We start from the raw sequence: 27,838 nt of genomic DNA on the forward strand, positions 1-27,838 counted from the left end.
TTTCCTATGTTTTCCTCTAAGTTTTATAGTGTCTGGTCTCACATTTAAGTCTTCAATACATTTTGAGTTTATTTCTGTGTATGGTGTTAGGTGGTGTTCTAATTTCATTCTTTTACATGTAGCTGTCCAGTTTTCCCAGCACCACTTATTGAAGAGGCTGTCTTTTCTCCATTGTATGTTCTTGCCTCCTTTGTCATAAATTAGGTGCCCATAGTACATGGGTTTATCTCTGGGTATTCTATCTTGTACCACTGATCTATATTTCTGTTTTTGGGCCAGTACCATACTGTCTTGATTACTGTAGCTTTGTGGTATAGTTTGAAGTCAGGGAGCCTGATTCCTCCAACTCCGTTTTTCTTTTTCAAGATTGCTTTGGCTATTCGGGGTCTTTTGTGTTTCCATATGAATTGCAAAATTTTTTGTTCTAATTCCATGAAAAATGCCATTGGCAGTTTGATAGGGATTGCATTGAATCTGTAGATTGCTTTTTGAAAGCACTTTTGAAATAGATTTCAATGGGTGGTGAATTTGGAGATTTTGATGTACAGTATTAGGTAAAGAGAGGATAGTAAAATATTAGAACTCAAAGCCATCTTAGGGATCATGGAATTCAAATTCCGTATTTGCAAACAGGTCAATGGAGACCCTGAGAAGTTAAGGGATTGCCCAAAGCCTTGCAGGACATTTGGTCCTATCCAAAATGTCCATAAGACATTTAGTCCATGCCAAAAGGTCCTTGACATTTGGTCCTCTCCAAAACATCCATAAGCATATTTGGTCCATGCCAAATGGTTTTGGACATGATCAAATATCAAGGACCTTTGGCATCTACCAAATGTCTTATGGACCAGATATCTTATGGATGTTTTGGAGAGGACCAAATTTCAAGGACCTTATGGCATGGACCAAATGTCTTACTGGACGTTCTAGACAGGACCAAATGTCTGCTGATCACCCAAAGTAATACAGGGCTCTGATAACTAACTGGGTCTGGAGCACAAGCCTTCTGACTTCTAGCCTAGTCCTCTTTCTCTATCTCTTGTTGATGCAAATATGGTCAGAATGTTCTGCGCTCACAAATGAGAGTGAGGAAGAACTAGTGGTGAGGCATTCTTCAAAGAATAGATGATACTCAGGTAACATAGTCAAGTGGATGATTTGACACTAGTCCACAGGTCTGCTGTCTCTCCCAATAAATACGTGTTCTCCAAGCCACCTGGTCCTCGCCATCATTGAGAATGAAAAATGATGCACTGAACAAGTAATTATTAGGTCATGACATTGGTTACCCAGAGGATCTGACTTTGGAACTAATTTTTAAGTAATTTGGGAACAGTTATCTAACACTGAAGCTTGAACCTCTGTGATAATGACACCAAGGATTATTGCAATTTTAATGCATTAGTCTTTCAAGATTCTCTCTATTCCTTGCACTAGAATTTTAAAATATGGCAGAAAAACAATCTCAAAATCAGGCTACTTCCATAAATTAAGAAAATGTCATCTGGCATTTCTTTTTGAAACCCCAAGACATTGTTAGTTGTTTTATTCATTTAAACAAAGGTTTCAAGAGTTAGTAACATTTTATTGTTTTGAGTTAACCCAACTGTCATTTAAAATACTCATTCAGATTCATGGATTAATCTGTCATAACAGCTTATCATTCACTCTACACATAACACTCATTAGACGTGTGGTTCCTACAATGGCCACAAGTAGAGATGGGCTGTGTGTCTTTAGCACCAAAATATGGATATACATATGGAAACCCAAATCTTTTGTCATCTCCAAGAGTGCTAAACCTTACTTTTAAAAGAAGGAAGTGAATACTTTTTTGGTCTTTTTCTAATCTCAATTCCTTATGTAAGTGACCATAGATGTATCTAAAGAAATGGTTTCTGGGGCACTTTTCGTTCTCTTGTTCTACCTTTCAGTCCTATATCTACTGAGATAATCACCATCTGGTTAATCAAACTAACACACTGCTATGATTGCAACTCTCTCTTCTCAAAGACCTCCAATGGCCTCCTATCATCAATGGAATAAAGTTAAAATCTCTTTCCTGGCATTCAAAGCCTTTTAGAACTGCCCCCACACTGTTTTCTCACTCATCTCTCTCTCTCAGCTGCTACCCCTTGCCAGAGGCATCGTGGCTCCTGCCTCTCTTGTCTCTGCCTGTCCAAATCATGCCCATCCTTCAAATACACTTGACTTCTCGCATCATGTCTTCTAGAACATCCAAACAGTAAGTGATCCCTCTTGTCGCTGAATACCAAGCACCTTTCTTTTTTTTTTGGAAGCACTCGACACATACTACTTTGTCTTACATCCATTTGTGGTAGAAATCTTTTCCTCTTTCTCAAATGTATGTTCCTTGAAACCCGGCAGGGGCCATAGAGGACCTGCCATTTTAATCGTCATTTTTCCAATCATACCTAATACAGTGTCAAATGAGTGAAAATGCTAGATCCAAAGTTGGCTTTGTCTTAAACAGGTAAGCCACAGGAGACTCCAACCTTTCTTATATATGGTTACTTATAAATATGTTGTTCTAAGAAGCCTGGGCATGTTAAAAAAGAAAAGGAACTTAAAAAAGTTTGCAAAGTAGAAGTTGGCTAACTGGGTCTGACCTGAAGATGTGTTTGGTTGGCCTTGTGGTGTTTTTTAAGAGAATATTCACCAAGTTAAAAATTGGGGAAATTTCACATAAAACCCATGCCTTGCTGATTATCTTGCAAAATCGAAAGACCTGGTTCCCTGGGCTTGCATTCTCGCATGGTGGCAACTAATTGAAGTTGAGTACTCTTTGTACGTGGTCCATGCTCTCTAGTTTGCCGCCGTCCTCACCCAGCCCATATGTCACTCTCTTTATACCATCTGCCTGGCCCCTTTGGGAAACTGAATCTGAGACTCTGGATATAAAGGAGACAGAACAGGAGCAAAGAGAACAATAAGGACAGAATGAAGACTGTCCAAAGCCAAGATAAGCCATAGGATGGACACTTAAAAAAAGTTGGAGACGTGGTTAAAAATATTGACATGAAGAGAAACTACAGTGAATGAGGAATGAAGTAAAGAACCATAAAAAGTTGCCATGTCTTCAGGCAGCTGAAGGGGACACACTGTCATCATCAGCAATTTATTGTGACTGAGCAGATCACCTCAATATCTGCATGGCAAAGGACTGAAAGGGAAAATGTTACCGTTTGCAGCAGAACCAACATTCCTATTCTGTCCTTGATGGAAAGCCAGTCACCAGAATCTTCTCGCTGGTCAACAAGAACTTGCAGTTGATGACTGGAATGTTTTGCAACTGTAGGGAGACCTAGGCTTTTATGAAGCCTACCAAGGTCCAGGTGAGAGCTGCCATAACTCACAAGGAGGCAAGCCCTTGCCCTGTCTCCGTGGGGACTTTCTCCTCCAGCCCGCTGCTCACTGATAACCTCTCCTCTCTATTTTCCCTGCAGAGAACCAGCCCGCTTGGCCACTAGGGGGCCCTACTGCTCACTGCATTCAGGACTGACCATCAGTACTATTGGCTCCCCTCCCTGTCACCAGGGAAGTTCTTAAAAACGTATTCCCATCATTCCATCTATTTTTAGTGAAAAGTAACCTAGGATTATTCCAGCCTTGCCTTTAGAAATAAGAAATATTGAACAGCAAACACAGAAGAAAGTAAAGCATAATATGGAAATGTGAAAATAGCAAGACCAGGTCGCAGGGGAAGAAAAGCCGTTATCTGGGTGGCCTTCTCCTTAGTTACAGAGCTCGTGTCTGCTGTTTGCCTCTATCTCATGGCTTACTCTTCTCTTCCACCAGGGCTCTCGGTCCCTACTCACCCTCCTCTCTCAGTCTCCTTCTCTGTCGACAAGCCACAGTCAGGTCAATGTAGAGAGAGATGGCAGAAACAGTTATCCTGGAACAAGGACTCCATTTGTCCCCAGCTCACCCAGTTCACTCTTGAAGGTGTGATCCTGCGGGAGAATGGAGTGGGAGTTCCGAATACTTCCTCCTCCAACAAACCAGTTCACGTTGGGGTTCCAGCGGTTCACAAAGCCACAGAGATGATTTTCTTCAAAGTCACATTCTGGCAAGAGAGAAATAAAAACAGACTTCATGTAGATGTAGTTATGCCTGGGTACACCCAGGCTCACTGCAGTTTGCTATTAGATACTCAGATATGTTTCTCACTCCCTTTGACCACTGGGATCTTCGTACCAGGACCCCTGGACAATGTCGGTCAAGAAGAGAGATCCTGTAACGAACAGAGATTATAATTCATCATTGCTTCTTTGGATTGTGGCCCTTCCTCCTACTTGCCATGTGGCTTGCTGTGTGACCTCTCCTAGCCTCTATTTGTTCATATGAGAAATAGGGGGACACTCCCCCTGCACAGGGCTGTGTTAAGTGTGGACAGCTGCCAGCACAGTGCCAGGCACATGGTTAGTGCTTGGTCAATCAGCCAACTCTGTGTCAAAGCACTATTTAGAGCTATGCTTTTAGCTCCAGAAAGTTTATCCACCACCTTTCTGGTAGCCCATTCCCCCATCCCCTTCTCTCTTGATAGTAGACAAGGTACTAAGCTAAGGGCTAAGGGGCATGTTTCCTAGATGCTAAAATCATCTGCTTTGCTTATAAACAAGAACCTGGTCAGCGTAGTCGGGACACGAATATCTTAGGCAATGGGTCCTTCTGCAGCTCCTGAGTGGAGAAAAAAGAGAAGACAAAGAGACTCTCTTTCCCCTTTTCAGTAGCACTGACATGTTTGCACGGATAAATTGTTCCCAGTCAACAGAGTCCTTTAGGGGGAACAAGAAACTCACAAGCCAGTTCTTTCATTGACCCCCATAATTATCAATTAAAAATATAAAGTGTGATTGTGCTGGTCATCTCTTATTGGCCCCTCCAGTCCCACCCACCTTCCTTCCACGCTGCTCCATTCTCCAGAGGTTGACGTGTATGGCCTTGTATGGACTTCCCTGCCTTCTGGCTTCTCATTGGATTCAACCAATGGAAGGTAGGAGGAGAGCAAGGTTGGGGGTGTTTATTCCTCCAGCTCCCTCTCTGCCAGGTTGCCATGGGTTGGCTGTGTCCCTCTATTGAGGGACCGTACAGCTACCGTCTCCAGGTTCTGGTAACCCCTTCTCCCTTGCCCCTTCAGACCTAAAGATATTGATGGCTCATGGGTCATCACTCTGACTAGTCCTGGATTATTGCACTAGCTTTGACTGGTTTCCTTCACCCACCCACACCTTTGTAGTCCCTTTAGTGAGTTTTCCTCAAATTGCTCAGGTTGAATGTACTCTGTTTCCACTTTCCTGCCAGGGTCCTGACTGATACAGTTATCAGTGTGCTTTTGCATCAACAAGCATTGAACATTTTTAAGATTTTCATTTTCAACTTTTCCACTACAGCATCCTCTAACCCATGCCCAAGAGTCGGTGCCAAAGGCTGCTGCAGAGTAAAAGAAAAAGCAAAATATTCCTCAATGTGCCAGGCAGTATTCTGAGCACTTTATAAAAATTAAATTATCTAATCCGCAAAACAACCCTACAAGGTATGTGCTACTATTAACCTCATTTTACAGATGAGGAAACAAGGGAAGCAAAAAGTGTGCACAGAAAGAAAGGTAAGGTGAGAGTATGATCATACAGTTCAACAAGAAAAAATATCAGCGCTCCTTTTGTGTTTTAAACAAGCTAGAAGCCATCAAGTGATTTGGAGAAAGGAAATTAACATTTTTGAGTGCCAAGCACTGTGACAATCACCTTCACATCCCCGATCTTATTAGTCCCCACAACAATCCTACGAGGGAAATATTTTATCCCCATTTTGCCGGTAATAAAACAGAGGTTGAGGGGCGCAGTGCATTGACTAAGCCAGCAGGTGGCGCTCCACTAGGTATGTCCGACTCAAGTCTGTGGGGTGTTAAGATCCCCGCAGCCGCCACTAAGGAGCTCCAAGGAAGATACAGTCTTAACTCACTGTATCTTCAGAAAATGGTCGCAATCTAGGTCGGTTTTCTTTCAGAACTGCCCTTGACTCTCTTGCCTCTTTCCTTTTCACAGCCATTCAGCCTCCAAGTACTGTCAGTGCTGAAAAATCTCTCAAATCTACCACCTTTATCCCATTCCACTGCCAACCCCAATTTTAGACCCTCGTATGTCCCCTCTGTAAGGTCACAGTCACTTCCTAAGGGTTTTCCTATCTCTGACCTATTTTCCTTGTTTCCAACGCATTTTCCATGCGGCAGCCAGAGTCATCATCTGAAAACGCAGCTGCAGGCCCCTCCCTTGATGACTGACTTTTAACGCCTCCCAACCACATATTCCCGGAACCCAAACTCCACAGCTGGGCTCCAGACTCTTCCTTAACAGACTCCCTTAACAGTGCTGATTCTCACTTCAAACACTACCCAGCCTCTCGCCTTTGCCTGGACACACTCTGTGCTGTCCACCCACTATAGGGTCTGCCCAGAAAGAGCGCTTTCCTTCCTACCCTGCTCCTCCACCTGACTAAATTCTACTCCTTCTTGAAACTACGGCTCAAAGGCATCTCCTGGATTCAGTCCTGTCCGATTTTCTCCCCTCCTCCCTACACCTCCACAGCACGGCTTGTCCTTCTCCAGCAGAATTTGTCATATACAGAAACAGCTTCAGTAGGAGGCAAATGGAAGGTGAGTGACCTCAGGACATAGAGTATGTCTGCTTTTGATGCCCTCTCAGAAGCTGGCACAGAAGAGGCACCCACCAACCCTGCTCAAGTGGAATCTAAGTGACAACTGTGAGTATAAAGACAGAGCAATGGTGTGTAAGAGAGAAATGGAGGAAAGTGAGGAAAGAGGTAATACAGAGGTAACAGGATGCCTGCTTTCTGGCAAATGCTACAAAAAGCTGAATTTGCAGCAAACTGGATATCATGTTTATTAGAATATGTTGAGCTTAAGGCAGCAACTCAGGTTACAGTCGCTGCATCTACTTTTCTTTCATCAACCCAGGCAGTCGAGGCAAACTCTAATGAGCCTTCCTCTGCTAAAGACAGAGGAACATCATACAACACTCAAGTGATGCAAAATTCAAAATGCACTACATGGTGTCGTTTATAAAATGCCCTGCCTTTCGGATTGATTCAATTCCCTCTGGCAGCAGGAGATTTTAGAAAAAGATGCATGTTCTGATGCAATGAAAAGGAAACCCACTTACCGATACAGTAGCCAGTTGTCATCTTGATTTCAAAGACTGCAATGCTGGCTGTATTTCCATGTCCTAGCACGCCTTCTATTAAAATCTGTACAACACATGGGGGAGAAGGGAGTTAGACTTCAAAACACCACGTGTCCTTTATCAGTATTTCAGCTACTTGTCAGGAGCTGTTCAGCGATTCAAGGCAAAACGAGATTGTTTGTCTCAGCTCATTGCTATTGGATACCAATCTCATGATGGACTTTACTGGAAGAAGGCGTGTGTGTGCATGTGTGTACACAAGCTCATACACATATTCTCAGAACTTTGAGGTGAGCAAGGTGTCCAATAAGAGCTCAGAGTCAGCTGTCTTCCATCGTAAATGCAGCCACCACCTTCTCCGGTGCTTGTGGTGGCACCAGTTGGCTGCAGATGGAGAGGAGAGCTTGTGTCCCTGGGGAAATCCATTCTGGGACTAGCCAGGAACTGAAGGCAGAGGCCTCAGAGGGGGAAAAAAAATCCCTTGCAGGAGGAGGTAGGAAGTGCCATTTGACTAGTGGTGGGGGATTTCTGCATGAGGTGGAAGAGGCTCAAAACTCATCCTGTAGTTTCTATATTGCTGAAAATTTGAAAACTTTACGTAAAGAACGGAGAGAAGCATAACAACTTATGTGGCTGATTTCAAGCACTGTTCACAGTAGGTCCTGCTTCTGAAAATATTTGCTTCTCCTTATGTGATTTTAGTCCAATATTTTGCAGCTATGCTGGTAGATTTAGGGTGTGATATACTGTCCGGAGGACGCTGTGAAATAGGGAACTCAGACCTTCAATGCTCCTTCCCTTAATCCACACTGCTGCCTGATGGGAGGGACTACACACAGACAGGGAAAGTAGGAGAATACCGTATTTCAAAGCTTGTTGAGGAAGAAGAGATATGGGATAGGGAATTGAAAAGGGGATTAGGAATGCAGAACGTTTTCTTGAAGGCTCCGCTTTGTCCCCCATGACATGTTCTCACTAAATATCACACTTCATGGCCGAGTCCAGATTACATCTTCCTTCCCTGCTCCAATCCACATCCAACTTTATCTTACTTTCTCTACCTTATTTTCCCATTACTTCTGATGGAACAACTTCCATCTCTGAAAAGGAATCAGAACATGTCCTTTAAGTATCTTTCCTCTTTCAATGTATTTTCACTTTTTTATTATCGTTAATGTCTTGTTCAAAATTTATAGCAAACAAACCATTAGGAAGACAACATAAACACATACCACACATAACTTAGGAGGATGAAACAAAATTATAAGAAATGAGAATGCTCCCTAAAGCTCACTGGAAAATAAATTCCCATTGAAGAGGTTGGTTTGAGCCCCTTTTAGAGTCTTACAGAAATCCCACTTATATACGCAAAAAACAAATCTGGGAAGAAGCTCTTTTAAGGAATAAACAAAATATTAATTTACACTACTGATATTTTTCTATGATGCAGCTCCCATAAAATGTCACATCCTAACACAGGAGATAACTAACTTCAATGGCAGAAGTTTTCATAAGATCTTAGAATAGCATAATGCCAAATAAGAAGCCCTGCACATAAATTCTACCTACCTTGAATTTCTTGGAACTGTTTTGCAAGTCCAAGCTGGCTATGAGCCAGCTGTCCGAAGGTTCCTTGGCTGACCAAAGCAAGCGATCAAAGCTTTCATCATCAAATCTCACATAGAGGTTCAGCCGGCTGGGCTCTGATGGAGACCCCAAAGACGTGGTTATCTGGTAGACCAATCGGAGGCAGCTCCATTCCTCAGCGTGTAGATCAGAACTCAGCAGCACGGCTTTCTCCCCCTGCTTGGCAAAGGAGGTGTCCACATAAATGTAATGGCCTGGAAAGAGAAAGGGACACAGAGAAGAGATCAATCTTCTGCTCACAACTCAGGAAAATACACAACTGTGGTCCAATAAATCTGAGGGCAGATACTGCCTGCAGATGCATTTTGTGGGTCCACTGAATGTTGCCTGAACATGGGGTCTCTGCTTCTGGTGAAAAATTAGAAGGTCCAGTAACACTGAGGCTACTTTCACATGACACATGACAATAACAATCCAGAGCTGAGTAGTGCTGCCTCTTCAGAGGTGGAATGTGGGCTCCATTTTGCCATAATCCCCACTACTCCCTGTAACCTTCTGACATTGAAGCCAAGTATCTGTTGCCTCTAATCACCTTATAACAGGCCCATTTAGCACATTGCATTCATCTTCCTGGTCCCCATAGGCATATGAGTTTGAGAACCCAGGCTAAGGGGCTTCAGAATCTGGAGGAGCAGCATTCCTCTGCTGGAGTCAGAATGCCTTGGTGGATCCCATCCCTTTCCATAGCTCCCCTCATCCCTAATGACTCAATCTGCATTTGACTTGCCTCATTACTGTAGATTAAATTGATTTGGTTACCTTAGATCTTAGAGCCTAGGCAGAAAAAGTTCATTGCAAGTTCATTAGGCATAAGACTCTCCTCCTCTAGACTCTTCCACGACCGAATCTCATAGTTCTGATAACTAAGTGAGAAAGTACATGCAAAACATGTAGGACGGGGCTTGGAAATCAGTAGACACACTGGGGCCAGCAATCATTATTTCCCTCTCCTCCCTTGTCCGCTTCCTCGCTCCCTCCTTCCTCCCCTTCCCTTCTGTCTTCACCTTCCCTTTCCTCCCATCCCTCTCCACTCCCTCCTCCTTTCCTTTCCCTCTCTTCACTCCTCCTCCCTCCTCCTGCCCCCTCTCCCCTCATCCTCCTAATATTGACAAGGGGTGCTCTGCTGGCTACAGCAGGCTGTACAATAGCATTTCTATGACCAAAAAAAGGGGTTGGAACTGAGAATTCTCACTTGAGCCTTCCAAATCTAACTCTGGTCATTGGCTTCCTTAACAGTGATCTGATCTGCCTGTGGGTCTTGGGGACCCTCTGCCTTTCTGACCTGCACCCTCATGCTTGCTCAGAGGTTCCCACATTCGTGGCCAGCATCTAATATGCAGTCTTCTGTCATGTGACCACCCACCCTACCCCTTGCATTTGGGGCTCTCCAACACTAAATTCTTACTGGAAAGGCCCTAAAAGGCCTCTTTGCTTGATGTTCTTCAGCCCCTCTTCCCACACTTGTTGCCCCAAATGCTGATCCCAGCCCCATCCTGTGGCACGTGCAGACAGGCCAGTGGCAGCTCAGCTGATGACCACCCTCACAGTTAAGGCACAGTTAGGGCGTTGTCTTCAAGGAGCCTCACTTGCCTGTGGAAGCTTTCAAGATCAAGATCTATCTCCAGCTGGCAGTCTTCTCAACATAGCAACCACCCACTGGGTGCAAATACAACTGCTTCTAGATGCCAACCCAGGCACCCTCTGTGGATAAACCTGGCCCTTGCAGTAATCACCAGCAACACCATTACCTCCTAGGTACAGCGAACACTCATTATGAACCAGGTGCTGCTCTAAGTGCTTCACATATACTTACTAGCTGTGGGGTTTGTTGGGTTTTGAAGCACTAACTAAGCTGGGGTTCTTGATGCCAACCCTTTTTTGAAACATAATGTTGCTTCACTGTGACATGAGGGAATGAATAAGCACCATCCTCCTTGTCCCACTCTGCTACTACCCCAAAAGAAGGGACTCTAAGCAGACTGGTAGTGGGGTGGGGTGGAGATGGGAATTGATGGCGATCCTGAGAGCACTTCAAACCTTTTCTGAGGAAGTAGAGGGTTGGTACATGGGATATAAAAGAGGAAAGAAACAAAGAAAGTCCGTGCTGTGTCCTATGGAAGTTTACATTGCATGCCAACTTGGTTGCCATACGAGGCCCACTTCTCCCTGGGACACTTGCCCAATTTCTCTCCCTCCTTCCTTTCCCCATTCTAGAAGGGAAAAACTCACAGCAGAGGCTCTCAAACTTGAGCCCAGAGTCACCTGGAGGGCTTGTTCAAACCCAGATTGCTGGGCCCACTCCTAGAGTTTCCGATCCAGTAGGTCTGGGGTGATGCTGCACATCTAACAGACCGCATTTCTGAAAAGTTCCAGGTAATGCCGATGCTGCTGGTCTGTGGGTCACAATTTGAGAACCACTGATTTACACATCTGACAGAGAAATAGGACTCATTCTCAGGACACTTCTTATCTATCAAAGAAAGGTCAGGCATGTAAGTACTGATAGCATGCAAAGGAGGGAGGAAATAGTTTTACTTGGAGGTAGAACTCAAACTTAAGTAAATGTGTGTTATAGTAGGCTCAATGAGTACATCTACTGGTGATTATCTTGATTTTTCAGTGAATGCCATAAAAAATCTTTCTTGACATAATCTTTTATTATATCAGATTTTATTATAAGCATATGCTAATGCTCTTATGTTAAAAACCTTTGAGAGCACACAGTATATAAAATGTATTATTTTAAATACCATGATGTTATACAGTATGAAAGTTAATGCTATTTATTGAGTGATTTTGACATCTTGGCCATAAATATTGGCTGTTTCAAATTATTGAGATTTTGCATGCAAATTACAGACCTCAAAATCGCTCTTAGGTCATGCTGTATGGATATGCCTATTAGCTGCATTACAATCCATCCAAAGATTTATCCACCCAAGTGATTTTGCATCCACTCAGCAGAATAATGCATTTTCCTACATCAAATAACTAGCTCAAGAGCTACCCACCTCCACTACCACTGCCAATCTCAAGACAGATTTTCTTAATTAATCACTACATTTTTTTTTTTGCTCAGCCTGGATATAGCCTCAGAATCTTTCTAAATACAGTGTTCCATGTAACCACTACCAATTAATCTGAACTGGCACCTAAGCTGGAACTATTTCTTATCCTTGCTTGTGGTCAGATTACATCTTGTGGACTGCCACTAATAAAATTGCTATTCTAGAAAAAATTGATAATGTTTTTGGTGAGTTGTTTTTTTCTCTTACTTTATTAAAAATAATCATTTCAATAAACAAATGGGACCTAATCAAATTTACAAGCTTTTGCACAGCAAAGGAAACCATAAACAAAATAAAAAGACAACCTACAGAATGGGAGAAAATATTTGCAAACAATGCGACTAACAAGGACTTAATTTCCAAAATATACAAACAACTCATACAACTCAATAACAACAAAAAACCCAAACCACCCAATCAAAAAATGGGCAGAAGACCTAAAAGGACATTTCTCCAAAGAAACATACAGATGGCCAGTAGGCACATGAAAAGATGTTCAACATCACTAATTATTAGCGAAAAGCAAATCAAAACTAAAATGAGGTACCACCTGACACGGATCAGAAAGTCTACAAATAGAGAGGAGCTTCAAGATGGCGGAAGAGTAAGACTCTGGAGATCACCTTCCTCCCCACAAATATATCAGAAATACATCTACATGTGGAACAACTCCTACAGAACACCTGCTGAACGCTGGCAGAAGACCTCAGACCTCCCAAAAGGCAAGAAATTCCCCATGTACTTGGGTAGGGCAAAAGAAAAAAGAAAAAACAGAGACAAAGAATAGGGACAGGACCTGCACCTCTGGGAGGGAGCTGTGAAGGAGGAATGGTTTCCACACACTAGGAAGGCCCTTTGCGGACGGAGACTGCGGGTGGCGGAGGGGGGAAGCTTCAGAGCCACGGAGGAGAGCGCAGCCACAGGGGTGCGGAGGGCAAAGCGGAGAGATTCCCGCACAGAGGATCGGTGCCGACCAGCACTCACCAGCCCGAGAGGCTTGTCTGCTCACCCGCCGGGGCGGGCGGGGGCTGGGAGCTGAGGCTCGGGCTTCGGTCGTATTGCAGGGAGAGGACTGGGGTTGGCGGCGTGAACACAGCCTGAAGGGGCTAGCGCACTACAGCTAGCCGGGAGGGAGTCCGGGAAAAAGTCTGGAGCTGTCAAAGAGACAAGAGACTTTTTCTTGCCTCTTTGTTTCCTGGTGCGCGAGGACAGGGGATTCAGAGCGCTGCTTAAAGAAGCTCCAGAGACGGACGCGAGCCACGGCTATCAGCGAGGACCCCAGAGACGGGCATGAGACGCTAAGGCTGCTGCTGCCGCCACCAAGAAGCCTGTGTGCAAGCACAGGTCACTCTCCACACCTCCCCTCCCGGGAGCCTGTGCAGCCCGCCACTGCCAGGGTCCCGTGATCCAGGGACAACTTTCCCAGGAGAACACACAGCGCGCCTCAGGCTGCTGCAAGGTCACACTGGCCTCTGCCGCTGCAGGCTCGCCCCACATCCGTACCCCTCCCTCCCCCTGTCTGAGTGAGCCAGAGCCCCCTAATCAGCTGCTCCTTTAACCCCGTCCTGTCTGGGCGAAGAACAGACGCCCTCAGGCGACCTACATGCAGAGGCGGGTCCAAATCCAAAGCTGAACCCCGGGAGCTGTGCGAACAAAGAAGAGAAAGGGAAATTTCTCCCAGCAGCCTCAGGAGCAGCGGATTAAGTCTCCACAATCAACTTGATGTACCCTGCATCTGTGGAATACCTGAATAGACAACGAATCGTCCCAAATTGAGGAGGTGGACTTTGGGAGCAACAATATATATATATTTTTCCCTTTTTCTCTTTTTGTGAGTGTGTATGTGTATGCTTCTGTGTGAGATTTTGTATGTATAGCTTTGCTTTTACCATTTGTCCTAGGGTTCTGTCTGTCCTTTTTTTGTATAGTGTTTAGCACTTGTTATCATTGCTGGATTTGTTTTTTGGTTTGGTTGCTCTCTTCTTTCTTTTATTTTTTATTACTTAAAAAAATTTTTAAATTATTATTATTATTTTTTTAAATTTTATTTATTTATTTATTTATTTATGGCTGTGTTGGGTCTTCGTTTCTGTGCGAGGGCTTTCTCTAGTTGTGGCAAGCGGGGGCCACTCCTCATCGCGGTGCGCGGGCCTCTCACTGTCGCGGCCTCTCTTGTTGTGGAGCACAGGCTCCAGACGCGCAGGCTCAGCAATTGTGGCTCACAGGCCCAGCCGCTCCGCGGCATGTGGGATCTTCCCAGACCAGGGCTCGAACCCGTGTCCCCTACATTGGCAGGCAGATTCTCAACCACTGCGCCACCAGGGAAGCCCTAAAATTATTTTTTATTTTTATTTTAATAACTTTATTTTATTTTACTTTATTTTATTTATTTTATATTATCTTCTTCTTTCTTTCATTTTTTCTCCCTTTTATTCTGAGCCGTGTGGATGACAGGCTCATGGTGCTCCAGCCAGACGTCAGGGCTGTGCCTCTGAGGTGGGAGAGCCAAGTTCATGACACTGGTCCACAAGACACCTCCCAACTCCACGTAATATCAAACGGCGAAAATCTCCCAGAGATCTCCATCTCAATGCCAAGACCCAGCTCCACTCAATGACCAGCAAGCTACAGTGCTGGACACCCCATGCCAAACAACTAGCAAGACAGGAACACAACCCCATCCATTAGTACAGAGGCTGCCTAAAATCATAATAAGGCCACAGACACCCCAAAACACACCACCAGACGTGGACCTGCCCACCAGAAAGACAAGATCCAGCCTCATCCACCAGAACACAGGCACCAGTCCCCTCCACTAGGAAGCCTCCGAAACCTACTGAACCAACCTTAGCCACTGGACGCAGACACCAAAAACAACAGGAACTACGAACCTGCAGCCTGCGAAAAGAAGACCCCAAATACAGTAAGTTAAGCAAAATGGGAAGAGAGAGAAACACACAGCAGATGAAGGAGCAAAGTAAAAACCCACCAGACCTAACAAATGAAGAAGAAATAGGCACTCCACCTGAAAAAGAATTCAGAATAAAGATAGTAAAGATGATCCATAATCTTGGAAATAGAATGGAGAAAATACAAGAAACGTTTAACAAGGACCTAGAAGAACTAAAGAGCAAACAAACAGGGATGAACAACACAATAAATGAAATTTAAAATTCTCTAGAGGGGATCAATAGCAGAATAACCGAGGAAGAAGAACGGATAAGTGACCTGGAAGATAAAATAGTGGAAATAACTACTGCAGAGCAGAATAAAGAAAAAAGAATGAAAAGAATTGAGGACAGTCTCAGAGACCTCTGGGACAACATTAAACGCACCAACATTCGAATTATAGGGGTCCCAGAAGAAGAAGAGAAAAAGAAAGGGACTGAGAAAATATTTGAAGAGATTATAGTTGAAAACTTCCCTAATATGGGAAAGGAAATAGTTAATCAAGTCCAGGAAGCACAGACAGTCCTATACAGGATAAATCCAAGGAGAAACACGCCAAACACATATTAATCAAACTATCAAAAATTAAATACAAAGAACAAATATTAAAAGCAGCAAGGGAAAAACAACAAATAACACACAAGGGAATCCCCATAAGGTTAACAGCTGATCTTTCAGCAGAAACTCTGCAAGCCAGAAGGGAGTGGCAGGACATATTTAAAGTGATGAAGGAGAAAAACCTACAACCAAGATTACTCTACCCAGCAAGGATCTCATTCAGATTTGACAGAGAAATTAAAACCTTTACAGACAAGCAAAAGCTAAGAGAATTCAGCACCACCAAACCAGCTTTACAACAAATGCTAAAGGAACTTCTCTAGGCAGGAAACACAAGAGAAAGAAAAGACCTACAATAACAAACCCAAACAATTAAGAAAATGGTAATAGGAACATATACATATTGATAATTACCTTAAATGTAAATGGATTAAATGCTCCCACCAAAAGACATAGACTGGCTGAATGGATACAAAAACAACACCCATATATATGCTGTCTACAAGAGACCCACTTCAGACCTAGGGACACATCCAGACTGAAAGTGAGGGGATGGAAAAAGATATTCCATGCAAATGGAAATCAAAAGAAAGCTGGAGTAGCAATTCTCATATCAGACAAAATAAACTTTAAAACAAAGACTATTTATTACAAGAGACAAAGAAGGACATTACATAATGATCAAGGGATCAATCCAAGAAGAAGATATAACAATTGTAAATATTTAAGTACCCAACATAGGAGCATCTCAATACATCAGGCAAATACTAACAGCCACAAAAGGGGAAATTGACAGTAACACAATCACAGTAGGGGACTTTAACACCCCACTTTCACCAATGGACAGATCATCCAAAATGAAAAAAAAATAAGGAAACACAAGTTTTAAATGACACATTAAACAAGATGGACTTAATTGATATTTAAAGGACATTCCATCCAAAAACAACAGAATACACATTCTTCTCAAGTGCTCATGGAACATTCTCCAGGATAGATCATATCTTGGGTCACAAATCAAGCCTTGGGAAATTTAAGAAAATTGAAATCATAACAAGTGTCTTTTCCAACCAAAACGCTATGAGACTAGATATCAATTACAAGAAAAAATCTGTAAGAAATACAAACACATGGAGGCTAAACCACACACTACTTAATAACCAAGAGGTCACTGAAGAAATCAAAGAGGAAATCAAAAAATACCTAGAAACAAATGACAATGAAAACACGATGACCCAAAACCTATGGGATGCAGCAAAAGCAGTTCTAAGAGGGAAGTTTATAGCAATACAATCCTACCTCAAGAAACAAGAAACATCTCAAATAAACAACCTAATCTTACACCTAAAGCAATTAGAGAAAGAAGAACAAAAAACCCCCAAAGTTAGCAGAAGGAAAAAAATCATAAAGACCAGATCAGAAATAAATGAAAAAGAAATGAAGGAAACAATAGCAAAGATCAATAAATCTAAAAGCTGGTTCTTTGAGACGATAAATAAAATTCATAAACCATTAGCCAGACTCATCAAGAAAAAAAGGGAGAAGACTCAAATCAATAGAATTAGAAATGAAAAAGGAGAAGTAACAACTGACACTGCAGAAATACAAAGGATCATGAGAGATTACTACAAGCAACTCTATGCCAATAAAATGGACAACCTGGAAGAAATGGACAAATTCTTAGAAATGCACAACCTTCTGAGACTGAACCAGGAAGAAACAGAAAATATGAACAGACCAATCACAAGCACTGAAATTGAAACTGTGATTAAAAATCTTCCAACAAACAAAAGCCCAGGACCAGATGCCTTCACAGGCGAATTCTATCAAGCATTTAGAGAAGAGCTAACACCTATCCTTCTCAAACTCTTCCAAAATATAGCAGAGGGAGGAACACTCCCAAACTCATTCTACGAAGCCACCATCACCCTGATACCAAAACCAGACAAAGATGTCACATAGAAAGAAAACTACAGGCCAATATCACTGATGAACATAGATGCAAAAATCCTCAACAAAATACTAGCAAACAGGATCCAACAACACATTAAAAGGATCATACACCATGATCAAGTGGGGTTTATCCCAGGAATGCAAGGATTCTTCAATATATGCAAATCAATCAATGTGATACACAATATTAACAAATTGAAGGAGAAAAACCATATGATCATCTCAATTGATGCAGAGAAAGCTTTTGACAAAATTCAACACCCATTTATGATAAAAACCCTCCAGAAAGTAGGCATAGAGGGAATTTTCCTCGACATAATAAAGGCCATATATGACAAACCCACAGCCAACATCGTCCTCAATGGTGAAAAACTGAAACTATATCCACTAAGATCAGGAACAAGACAAGGCTGCCCACTCTCACCACTATTGTTCAACATAGTTTGGAAGTTTTAGCCACAGCAATCAGAGAAGAAAAAGAAATAAAAGGAATCCAGATTGGAAAAGAAGAAGTAAAGCTGTCACTGTTTGCGGATGACATGATACTATACATAGAGAATCCTAAAGATGCTACCAGAAAACTACTAGAGCTAATCAATGAATTTGGTAAAGTAGCAGGATACAAAATTAATGCACAGAAATCTCTTGCATTCCTATACACTAATGATGAAACATCTGAAAGTGAAATTAAGAAAACACTCCCATTTACCATTGCAACAAAAAGAATAAAATATCTAGGAATAAACCTACCTAAGGAGACCAAAGACCTGTATGCAGAAAATTATAAGACACTGATGAAAGAAATTAAGGATGATACAAATAGATGGAGAGATATACCATGTTCTTGGATTGGAAGAATCAACATTGTGAAAATGACTCTACTACCCAAAGCAATCAACAGATTTAATGCAATCTCTATCAAACTACCACTGGCATTTTTCACAGAACAAGAGCTAAAAATTTCACAAATTGTATGGAAACACAAAAGACCCCGAACAGCCAAAGCAATCTTGAGAAAGAAAAACGGATCTGGAGGAATCAGGCTCCCTGACTTCAGACTATACTAAAAAGCTACAGTAATCAAGACGGTATGGTACTGGCACAAAAACAGAAATATAGATCAATGGAACAGGATAGAAAGCCCAGAGATAAACCCACGCACATATGGTCACCTTATCTTTGATAAAGGAGGCAAGAATAGACAGTGGAGAAAAGACAGCCTCTTCAATAAGTGGTGCTGGGAAAATTGGACAGCTACATGTAAAAGAATGAAATTAGAACACTCCCTAACACCATACACAAAAATAAACTGAAAATGGATTAAAGACCTAAATGTAAGGCCAGACACTATAAAACTCTTAGAGGAAAACACAGGCAGAACACTCTATGACATAAATCACAGCAAGATCCTTTTTGACCTACCTCCTAGAGAAATGGAAATAAAAACAAAAATAAACAAATGGGACCTAATGAAATTTAAATACCTACATAGACATTTCTCCAAAGAAGATATACAGATTGCCAACAAACACATGAAAGAATGCTCAACATCGTTAATCATTAGAGAAATGCAAATCAAAACTACAATGAGATATCATCTCACAGCGGTCAGAATGGCCATCATCAAAAAATCTAGAAACAATAAATGCTGGAGAGGGTGTGGAGAAAAGGGAACACTCTTGCACTGTTGGTGGGAATGTAAATTGATACAGCCACTATGGAGAACAGTATGGAGGTTCCTTAAAAAACTAAAAATAGAACTACCATACGACCCAGCAATCACACTACTGGGCATATACCCTGAGAAAACCATAATTCAAAAAGAGACATGTACCAAAATGTTCATTGCAGCTCTATTTACAATAGCCAGGACATGGAAGCAACCTAAGTGTCCATCATCAGATGAATGGATAAAGAAGATGTGTCACATATATACAATGGAATATTACTCAGCCATAAAAAGAAATGAAATGGAGGTATTTGTAATGAGGTGGATGGAGTTAGAGTCTGTCATACAGAGTGAAGTAAGTCAGAAAGAGAAAAACAAATACAGTATGCTAACACACATATATGGAATCTAAGGGGAAAAAAAAAAAAAAAGGTCATGAAGAACCTAGTGGCAAGATGGGAATAAAGACACAGACCTACTAGAGAATGGACTTGAGGATATGGGGAGGGGGAGGGGTAAGATGTGACAGGGTGAGAGAGTGGCATGGACATATATACACTACCAAATGTAAAATAGATAGCTAGTGGGAAGCAGCCGCATAGCACAGGGAGATCAGCTCGGTGTTTTGTGACCACCTAGAGGGGTGGGATAGGGAGGGTGGGAGGGAGGAAGACACAAGAGGGAAGAGATATGGGGACATATGTATACGTATAACTGATTCACTTTGTTATGAAGCAGAAACTATCACACCACTGTAAAGCAATTATACTCCAATAAAGACGTTTAAAAAAAAAGTCTATAAATAAGTAATGCTGGAGAGGGTGTGGAGAAAAGGGAACCCTCCTACATTGTTGGTGGGAATGTAAGTTGATGAAGCCACTATGGAAAACAGTATGAAGGTTCCTCAAAAAACTAAAAATAGAATTACCATATGATCCAGCAATCCCACTCCTGGGCATATATATGGACAAAACTATAATTCAAAAAGATATATGCACCCCTATGTTCATAGCAGCACTATTCACAATAGCCAAGACATGGAATCAAGTTAAATATCCATTGATAGATGAGTGGATAAAGAAAATGTGGTATATATATACAATGGAATACTACTCAGCCATAAGTAGTATGGCTACTTTGCAGCAACATGGATGCAACTAGAGATTATCATACTAAGTGAAGTCAGACAGAGAAAGACAAATACCATATGATATCACTTATATGTGGAATCTAAAATATGATACAAATGAACCTATCTATGAAACTGAAAAAGATTCACAGACATAGAGAACAGACTTGTGGTTGTCAAGGGGGAGGGATCGACTGGGAGTCTGGGGTTAGCCGATACAAACTATTACATATAGAATGGATAAACAACAAGGACCTACTGTATAGCACAGGGAACTATGTTCAATATCCTGAGATAAACCATAATGGAAAAGAATATTTTAAAATGTGTATATATGTATAACAATCATTTTGTTGTTCAGCAGAAATTAACACAACATTGTAATCAACTATACTTCAATTAAAGAAAAAAAGAAAGAAAAAATTCATTTCACCACTTAGTGAGTTAATGAAGTTTCCTCTGTGTATGAAATATTTCATTTATTCCATCCTAATGAGATTGACAGCTGGAATTTAATCTTGGACATAATTTACATACAATAAAATTCACCCTTTTAATGCAATTCAGTGTTTTTTAGTATACTCACAAAGTTGTGCAACCATTACCACTATCTATTTTCAGAATCTTTTCATCCCCCCCAAAGGAAATTCCATACCCATTAATAGTCATTCCTCATTTTTCCCTCCCCCTAGCCTCTGGAAACCACGAATCTACTTTCTGGTTTTTGGATTTACCTATTCTGGAAATTTCATATGAATGGAATTATATAATATGTGGTCTTCTGTGACTGACTTCTTTCACTTAGCACAATGTTTTTGAGGTTTATCATGTTGTAGCATATATCAAAATTTCATTCTGTTTTGAAGCTGAATAATATTCTATTTTATGGATATATCACTATTATTTATCCACTCATCAGCTGATGGACATTTGTGTTGTTTTTACTTTTGACTAATATTAACAATGCTAATATGAACATTTTTGTGCCACTTTTTATTTAGACATAAGTTTCAATTCCCTTAGGTATATGCTTAGGAGTGAAATTGTTAGGTCATGTGGTAACTCTACGTTTAACCCTTTGAGGAGCTGCCAAACTGCTTTGAAGTGGCAACACCATTTACCTGTCCACTAACAGTGTATGAGAGTTCAACTTCTCTACATGTTCACCAATACTTGTTACCATCCATCTTTTAAAAAATTATTATAGCCATCCTAGTAGATGTGAAGTGGTATCTAATAGTGCTTTTGATTTGCATTTTTCTAATGGCTAATGATGTAGAACGTTTTTTCATGTGCTTATAGGCCATTTATATATCTTCTTTGGAGAAATGTCTATTTAAGTCCTTTGCTCATTTAAAAAAATTGGGTTATTTATCTTTTTATTGTTAAGTTATAAGAGATTCTACATAATCTGGATACTAGATTTTATCAGACACATGATTTGCAAATATTTTTTCCCATTCTGTAGGTTGTCTTTTCGCTTTCTTAGTGGTATTCTTTGAAGTACAGAAGTTTTTAATTTTGATGAAGTCCAATTTTCTATTTTTTCTTTGGTTGTGTGTACTTTTGGTGTCATAACTAGGAATTAATTGTTTAATTTAAGGTCATGAAGGTTTACACCTATGTTTTCCTCCAAGAGTTTATAGTTTTAGCTCTTACATTTAGGTCTTTGATATATTTTGAGTTAATTTTTGCCCATTAAATTGTCTGGATACTTTTGTTGAAAATCAATTGAGCATAGATATAAAGGTTTATTTCTGAACTGTCAATTCTAGTCCATTGATCTATGTCTATCCTTATGCCACTACCACACAGTCTTGCTTACTATAGCTTTGTAGTAACTTTGAAATTGAGAAGTGTGAGCCTTCTGACTTCATTCCTATTTTTCAAGACTGTTTTGACTATTCTGGGTCCCTTGCATTTCCATATGCACCTAAAGATCAGGATAGGATAGGGTAAGTTAAAATACCACAAAGTTCACTGTTCTTACTGATATTCAGTCGTTTTCCTTGAATAAATGCTCCTGAATATTGCAAGTCTTTGGCTAATTTCAAGTTCTTAAAAAGCTGACTTTGACAATTGTTGCCCGTGTTTTCTTTGCTTTTATGGGGAGAGGATTTTCTGAGGTCCTTACTCTACCATTCCTGCAGACATCATTCCATTTCCCAACTTTTTAACCGGTAAGAATAGAAAACAATGCTTCAGAGATGTTAAACACAGACAAGAAAAAGGCAAAGGATGGCAGAAATCACATGTGGACTGGGTTGTTGACTATGACGCATGGGGCCAAGGGTCTGGGGGAGATTTACTAGCCACAGTGTTGGAAACATGATGACAGGAGGGGAGGGAAGGACCCTTTTCAAATACTGCTGCTTAGGTAATTTGAACTAATTTATGAGACAGTTATTGGAAATGATAAAATCTTTATAAGGGGTCAGAAAAGGGCCATAAACTGCCAAACAGATTTTTTTTTTAAAGTCAGCAGTCAAAACCAATAATTAAACCATCCTGCCAGAATGGTCAGGCTCCACATGCCTCAGGGTCTGAACGTGTCTTCTAGTCACATGCAGGCATCAGAAAACAACAGAAAAGGCTTTTCTGCTTCAGTGAAGGCAGACATAAAAACTGAGTCTTGAGGGCATCCTCAAATGCTACACATATCTGCACAGCTCGAGCTCAATGTATTAATGACTTCTATTAGCCAAGCCACAGTGTGATGGGACTAAATCCCAGGCCATCACGATGGTGGTATAGCCAGGGCATAAATCACGAGGGACTTCTTGGTATCCCTGCAATTCTTTTTGTTAATGAATGTACTGTCATTCAGGTGTGATAATCATGCTGGGGTGACCATATGGAGCAGTGGTTGCAAAGCATAACCTTGGCTTAAAACTTCATCGTGCATATGCTAAATGCATCATCAGTTTCTTTACCTGCAAAATGGGAATAATAAACAGTGGAGTCCTATTACATATACATTCAATATTTGAGAAATCACTCAGTATACTTAGAAAATGACAAACCAACTAAAGCACTCCAACCAGTGCAATACATACATACTTGTACGAAATAAGTTTTTCATACAAATAGCCACTAAATGAAATTTATTTTATGTATTTCAACACAAAAAGGAAAATCGGCTGTGTTGTACATAGAAATGGTATAATATATAGAAAACCATGTATGCTATACTCTATGTGTAATTTAAGGAACTTTCAAGGGCAATTTTGATGGTATCCAATTTTCACTTTTCATGCTGACTTTAGAATGGAAAGCTCAAGTGAGAAATGATTTCATATCTACAGAGTTGTTGTGGAAACCTGACGAAAATGATATATATAAAAATGCCTTGTAAAGTGTAATGTTAATCGTTAATTATTTCTCTTCTCATCATGGCGGCGGGGGTGGGGGGAGTCCTTTAGTTGTTCAACAGAAAGAAATTTATATTGTCTTCTTACTTTTTTTCCATTATGGTTCAGAGATGATATTTGTTCAGGTAACAGACCAGCAGCACATTCACAATGCTGACATGAGAACAGTCTTCATTCATTTCAACTTAGTTGACTCTGCTGTTGAAATCTACACCTTTGGCCTCTCGAGTACTAGGGCTCTCCTGGCTGCCCATCCTCAGCAGTTCCCATCCTCACAGCTAAGCCCTGTGGCTCTCACCCAGGATTAACCACCATCTGAAGTAGAATTCAATATATTTACCCCTGATATCATTCTGGCTGAAACCATGTGACCCAGGTCTGATAATGATGCCTACATCTCTGTTTGTTTAGCTCTTAGTGTCTCCAATGTCTAAGACAAGGACACTGCCTTCTTTTTGGCAGTTTCCTTCCCAGGGCTGAAGTCCAGTCCCTGAACTCAGGCAAGGATCTTCTCGCCAGATTTCCTGAATGCCCTACTGCCTGCCTGTCTGGATTGGGCCCTGTCTGTGGAAGCAGAGTGGTTAAAACTCTGTGGTTATCACTCCAGCCAGATGTTGGTTGAAATCCCAAACACACTACTTACAAATCATGTCACTTTCAGCCAGTCACTTATGCTCTCTGAGACTCACTTTCTTCACAGGTAAAACGAGGATGCTAAAATACCGACTTTGCAGAGTTTTAAAGAAGATTAAATAAGATTAGCTCTTGGCACAGTGCCCAAGGGCATGTGGTAAGCTCTTAATGAATGTTAGGTCTTATTTTTCCAAATATCTGATCAGCATGATTTTCCTGATGGCTAGCCCATCTCATCTTCTCATACCAGACCTCCCTGATATTAACTGCTACTAGTTCTGCCTGCTGCCCATTGTCTTGCCCTTCTGACACCGACTTCTGCCCACTGTATGGAAGATCCATATGCAGCTGTATCCATTCTCCCTAGTGCCTGCTCTACTACTCTGGGCACATCTTTTTCTAGGTCCCAGCCCCTCCCAGACTGTCCTGTCCCATTGCCCAACTATATTTTCTGTTGACAGTCATCTTTAGGCTCCACCAGCTGATCAAAGCAGCCTGGACAATAATACATGCAAAGCATCTGGCAAATGCTCATAAAGTATTTTGCAAAGAACCAGATTCCTTTCATGGAGAGAGGAGGCTTCCATGCAACTGCATCCTGAATTATGTATCAGCCATCAGCTTACATTTTGAAGGAGTCTTGCTTTCTTTGCACATCAAAGACTTTGCAAAAATTAAAAAGTATAGAAAATGCAATGGGTATAGGGTTCTCAAAAACAGTTGATTGTGTTATTAGAAAATAAATGGTATAGCATTCCCCAAATGTAAAAACTGTATTAAATATTTGTTAATCAATCAGATTGACAATTATTTATAAATGTACTGGTTACCTCTGGCAGAAGAAGGTTCTGTTCTGAAAATATCTAAGAAAAATCACAAATGTCTCTGACTTACATAAACTATTCTCACCTTCTGTTTGAAGTTTCCAACTTTACTATTATCCTCTGTAGGTGTTTAGTAAATCACTATATGAGTATTATTTTGATCATATGAAAATGAAGACAGCTTTCAAGAATTCATCTCGGACTTCCCTGGTGGCGCAGTGGTTAAGAATCTGCCTGCCAATGCAGGGGACACAGGTTCGATCCCTGGTCTGGGAAGACCCCACATGCCACGTAGCAACTAAGCCCGTGCACCACAACTACTGAGCCTGCGCTCTAGAGGCCGTGAGCCACAACTACTGAAGCCCGCAGGCCCCACAACAAGAGAAGCCACTGCAATGAGAAGCCCGCGCACCGCAACAAAGAGCAGCCCCCGCTCGCCGCAACTAAAGAAAGCCCGCGTGCAGCAACGAAGACCCAACACAGCCAAAAATAAATAAATAATTAATTTTTTAAAAAAAGAATTCATCTCAAATCACCTGTTAAGAAACAAAGTTCAAAGGGAACTAGCATTCATTTCGCTGCAGGCACTAGATTCTCCACATACATTCTTCTCTCTTAATCCTGACGAGTGATCCTATCAGGTGGGAATTACCACGTTACAAGGGAGGAAACAGAGCTTCACAAAGGCTAATTCAGCAGTCCAAGGTCACAGCTAGTAAATGAAGGTTTGGCTCCAAGTCCATGCATTTCCCCCTGCTCCATGCTGCTTCCAAATATTTCCCTGTATGTCTCTTTATTAATTTGCCTTTTCATGATTGTACTAATCTTCCTATGGCAGGAGAGCAAAGTCTTCCTCCTTTTCCTTACACGGGGATCCTGAAGGGATGGATGTTTTTATATGGTAGCCCGTATAGACTTTTCTACAAATGCTATTCCTGTCCATAACACAGTAAGCAGATGAACTTTTCTATCACATTGCCTCACATCTAAAAGGGTTTTAAATACATAGTTTTCTAAAATTAGGGTATGCCTTACAACTGATCCACAGTAGGGCACCTTTCCCCCACCAAAAGGATGTTAACAAATCGATGGTTAGAATCAATGCATACAGGATAAGTTTTTGCACCTGCACTCTGGTTAGTGACAGTGGACAGAGAGACCCCACAGTCTTGGGCTCAGAGGACCCTAGCCAATTTCACCTATAAGTATTGCTGGGAAGTGGGGAGCAGGGCAACATGGAAATGAAGGGTTTTCAAGCCACTCAGAATGAGGGCAACATTGACAGACCAGAGACCTGTGAGTACAAGGCACAGCCCAGAATTTCAACCCAGTGTCTTAATAAGTATTTACTAACTTACACAGAGCAGAAGCCACCATGTGTGCTTCTCATGGGTAATCCATTTCCATGCTGTATTTGGACCCCTAGGTGCCAGACGACAGGGTGCTCTGTACTGTCTAACATAAAACAAGTCCATCAGGCTCCCAATCTCCCTGCTGGGTTAGGAAGGATCGCTCTACAAAGTTTGCAAGTCACATCTGTTTTCAGTAAATGTTTTTGATGGGAATAGCTTCCTTTCTTCTTTCTTTTTGCCATATGAGGTCCTTAATAATGACACAGTTTCAAGAAACTTCTCATTCTCATTCAATGAAACTGCACGAACCCCATGGCTTTTGGTTAGCTTCAGTAGATAAGGAGATGAATGAGATTTAAGAGGCATGAGCTTAAATCTAAATCCTCCCAGAAATCAATATACCAAGGGTGGTTGATTTGTAGCACAACTTTATAGACAAGACCCGCTTCTGAAATGCAACTTACGGAATAATCTATAATTGAGAAGTGAGTAGCATTTGCAGTTTTATTTTGGTTCCAAGCGGTAAGAAACCCCTCCCAGAATGAAACCTTCCATGGTGCAGCAAAGAGGCTCTCGTGTTAGGGAATATTTCAAATATCACTTTGCTTAAGGAAAAAGGAAAGCCTGCATTTAAAGAACAGCATAAAATTGCCACATACAGGCTTCAGTGCCATCCCAGCACACAGGGCTGGGGCAGGGCGAACCCTTTTCCTTGATGTGGAAATTGACTTTTCAGTTTTCCCAGTATTCATTTATAAATAAGAATTTGCTCCTCTCACTGAGGGAGCCAGGGCAATGTTTTTTACCGCAAACTTCTGTAGAAACTTAATATGTGGGGCTGGAAGGAACCTTGATGTGCAATAGTGCCATGGAAGGCTTTTTCACTGATGCCACAGGATTAAAATTGAAGAAAACTGTGAGGCCCAGTGCAGACCCACTGAACAGTGTCACCATCGATTAGCACTGTCTGCTCTGGTCCTGGAAGAAGGCCAGGGTGGCAGATAGGATCCAACTTCTTCCTCTAACTGATTCAGCAACTTCTCCCGCATCTGGGGTGTTTGGCTTTTGGGGAGGAAGGGGAATTTCCACAGGAAGCTTGTGGCACTTTTTACCTTCAAAGTGGCCCTTGTTAATAAAATCTCACGGGAGCAGCATTAACCTCTCTGACCCCCTCTTGGTCTTAAAATGCTTTTTTCCTCTGAATTCCTTGATACCCTTTGTAGTAGTTTTGCTCCTACCTTCTACTTCTGGGTCTTCTCTGTGGGGATTTCCATCTTTGTTTGTCTCTTCAGGGTTTGTACTTCACTGGGTCTGGGTCTGGGTCTGGTTTCTCTACTCTGATGAGTCTTCCTCATTGTAGCAGGAACTGCTAATTGCACACCCAATACCTCTGCTTCCTCTCTAAAGAACCGTAATTTGATGGGGCTGCCAATGTACCCAGCCACGACATTGCTGTTGCCAT

The 27,838-nt window shown here is 41.5% G+C and overlaps 1 protein-coding gene across 1 annotated transcript in view; it reads right to left on the minus strand.

Annotated features, from left to right (window-relative positions):
* MAMDC2 (MAM domain containing 2) overlaps positions 1-27,838 on the minus strand; it is a 167,814-nt gene that overhangs the window by 78,281 nt on the left and 61,695 nt on the right. The window contains exons 4-6 of the mRNA XM_061201200.1: positions 8,793-9,064; positions 7,203-7,287; positions 3,950-4,087 (exon numbers count right to left, since the gene is read on the minus strand). Coding sequence (XP_061057183.1) covers positions 3,950-4,087; positions 7,203-7,287; positions 8,793-9,064 — 495 coding nt within the window. The remainder of the gene's footprint in view (positions 1-3,949; positions 4,088-7,202; positions 7,288-8,792; positions 9,065-27,838) is intronic.

The sequence above is a fragment of the Eubalaena glacialis genome, chromosome 9, assembly GCF_028564815.1.
Source record: "Eubalaena glacialis isolate mEubGla1 chromosome 9, mEubGla1.1.hap2.+ XY, whole genome shotgun sequence".
Classification (NCBI taxonomy): domain Eukaryota; kingdom Metazoa; phylum Chordata; class Mammalia; order Artiodactyla; family Balaenidae; genus Eubalaena; species Eubalaena glacialis.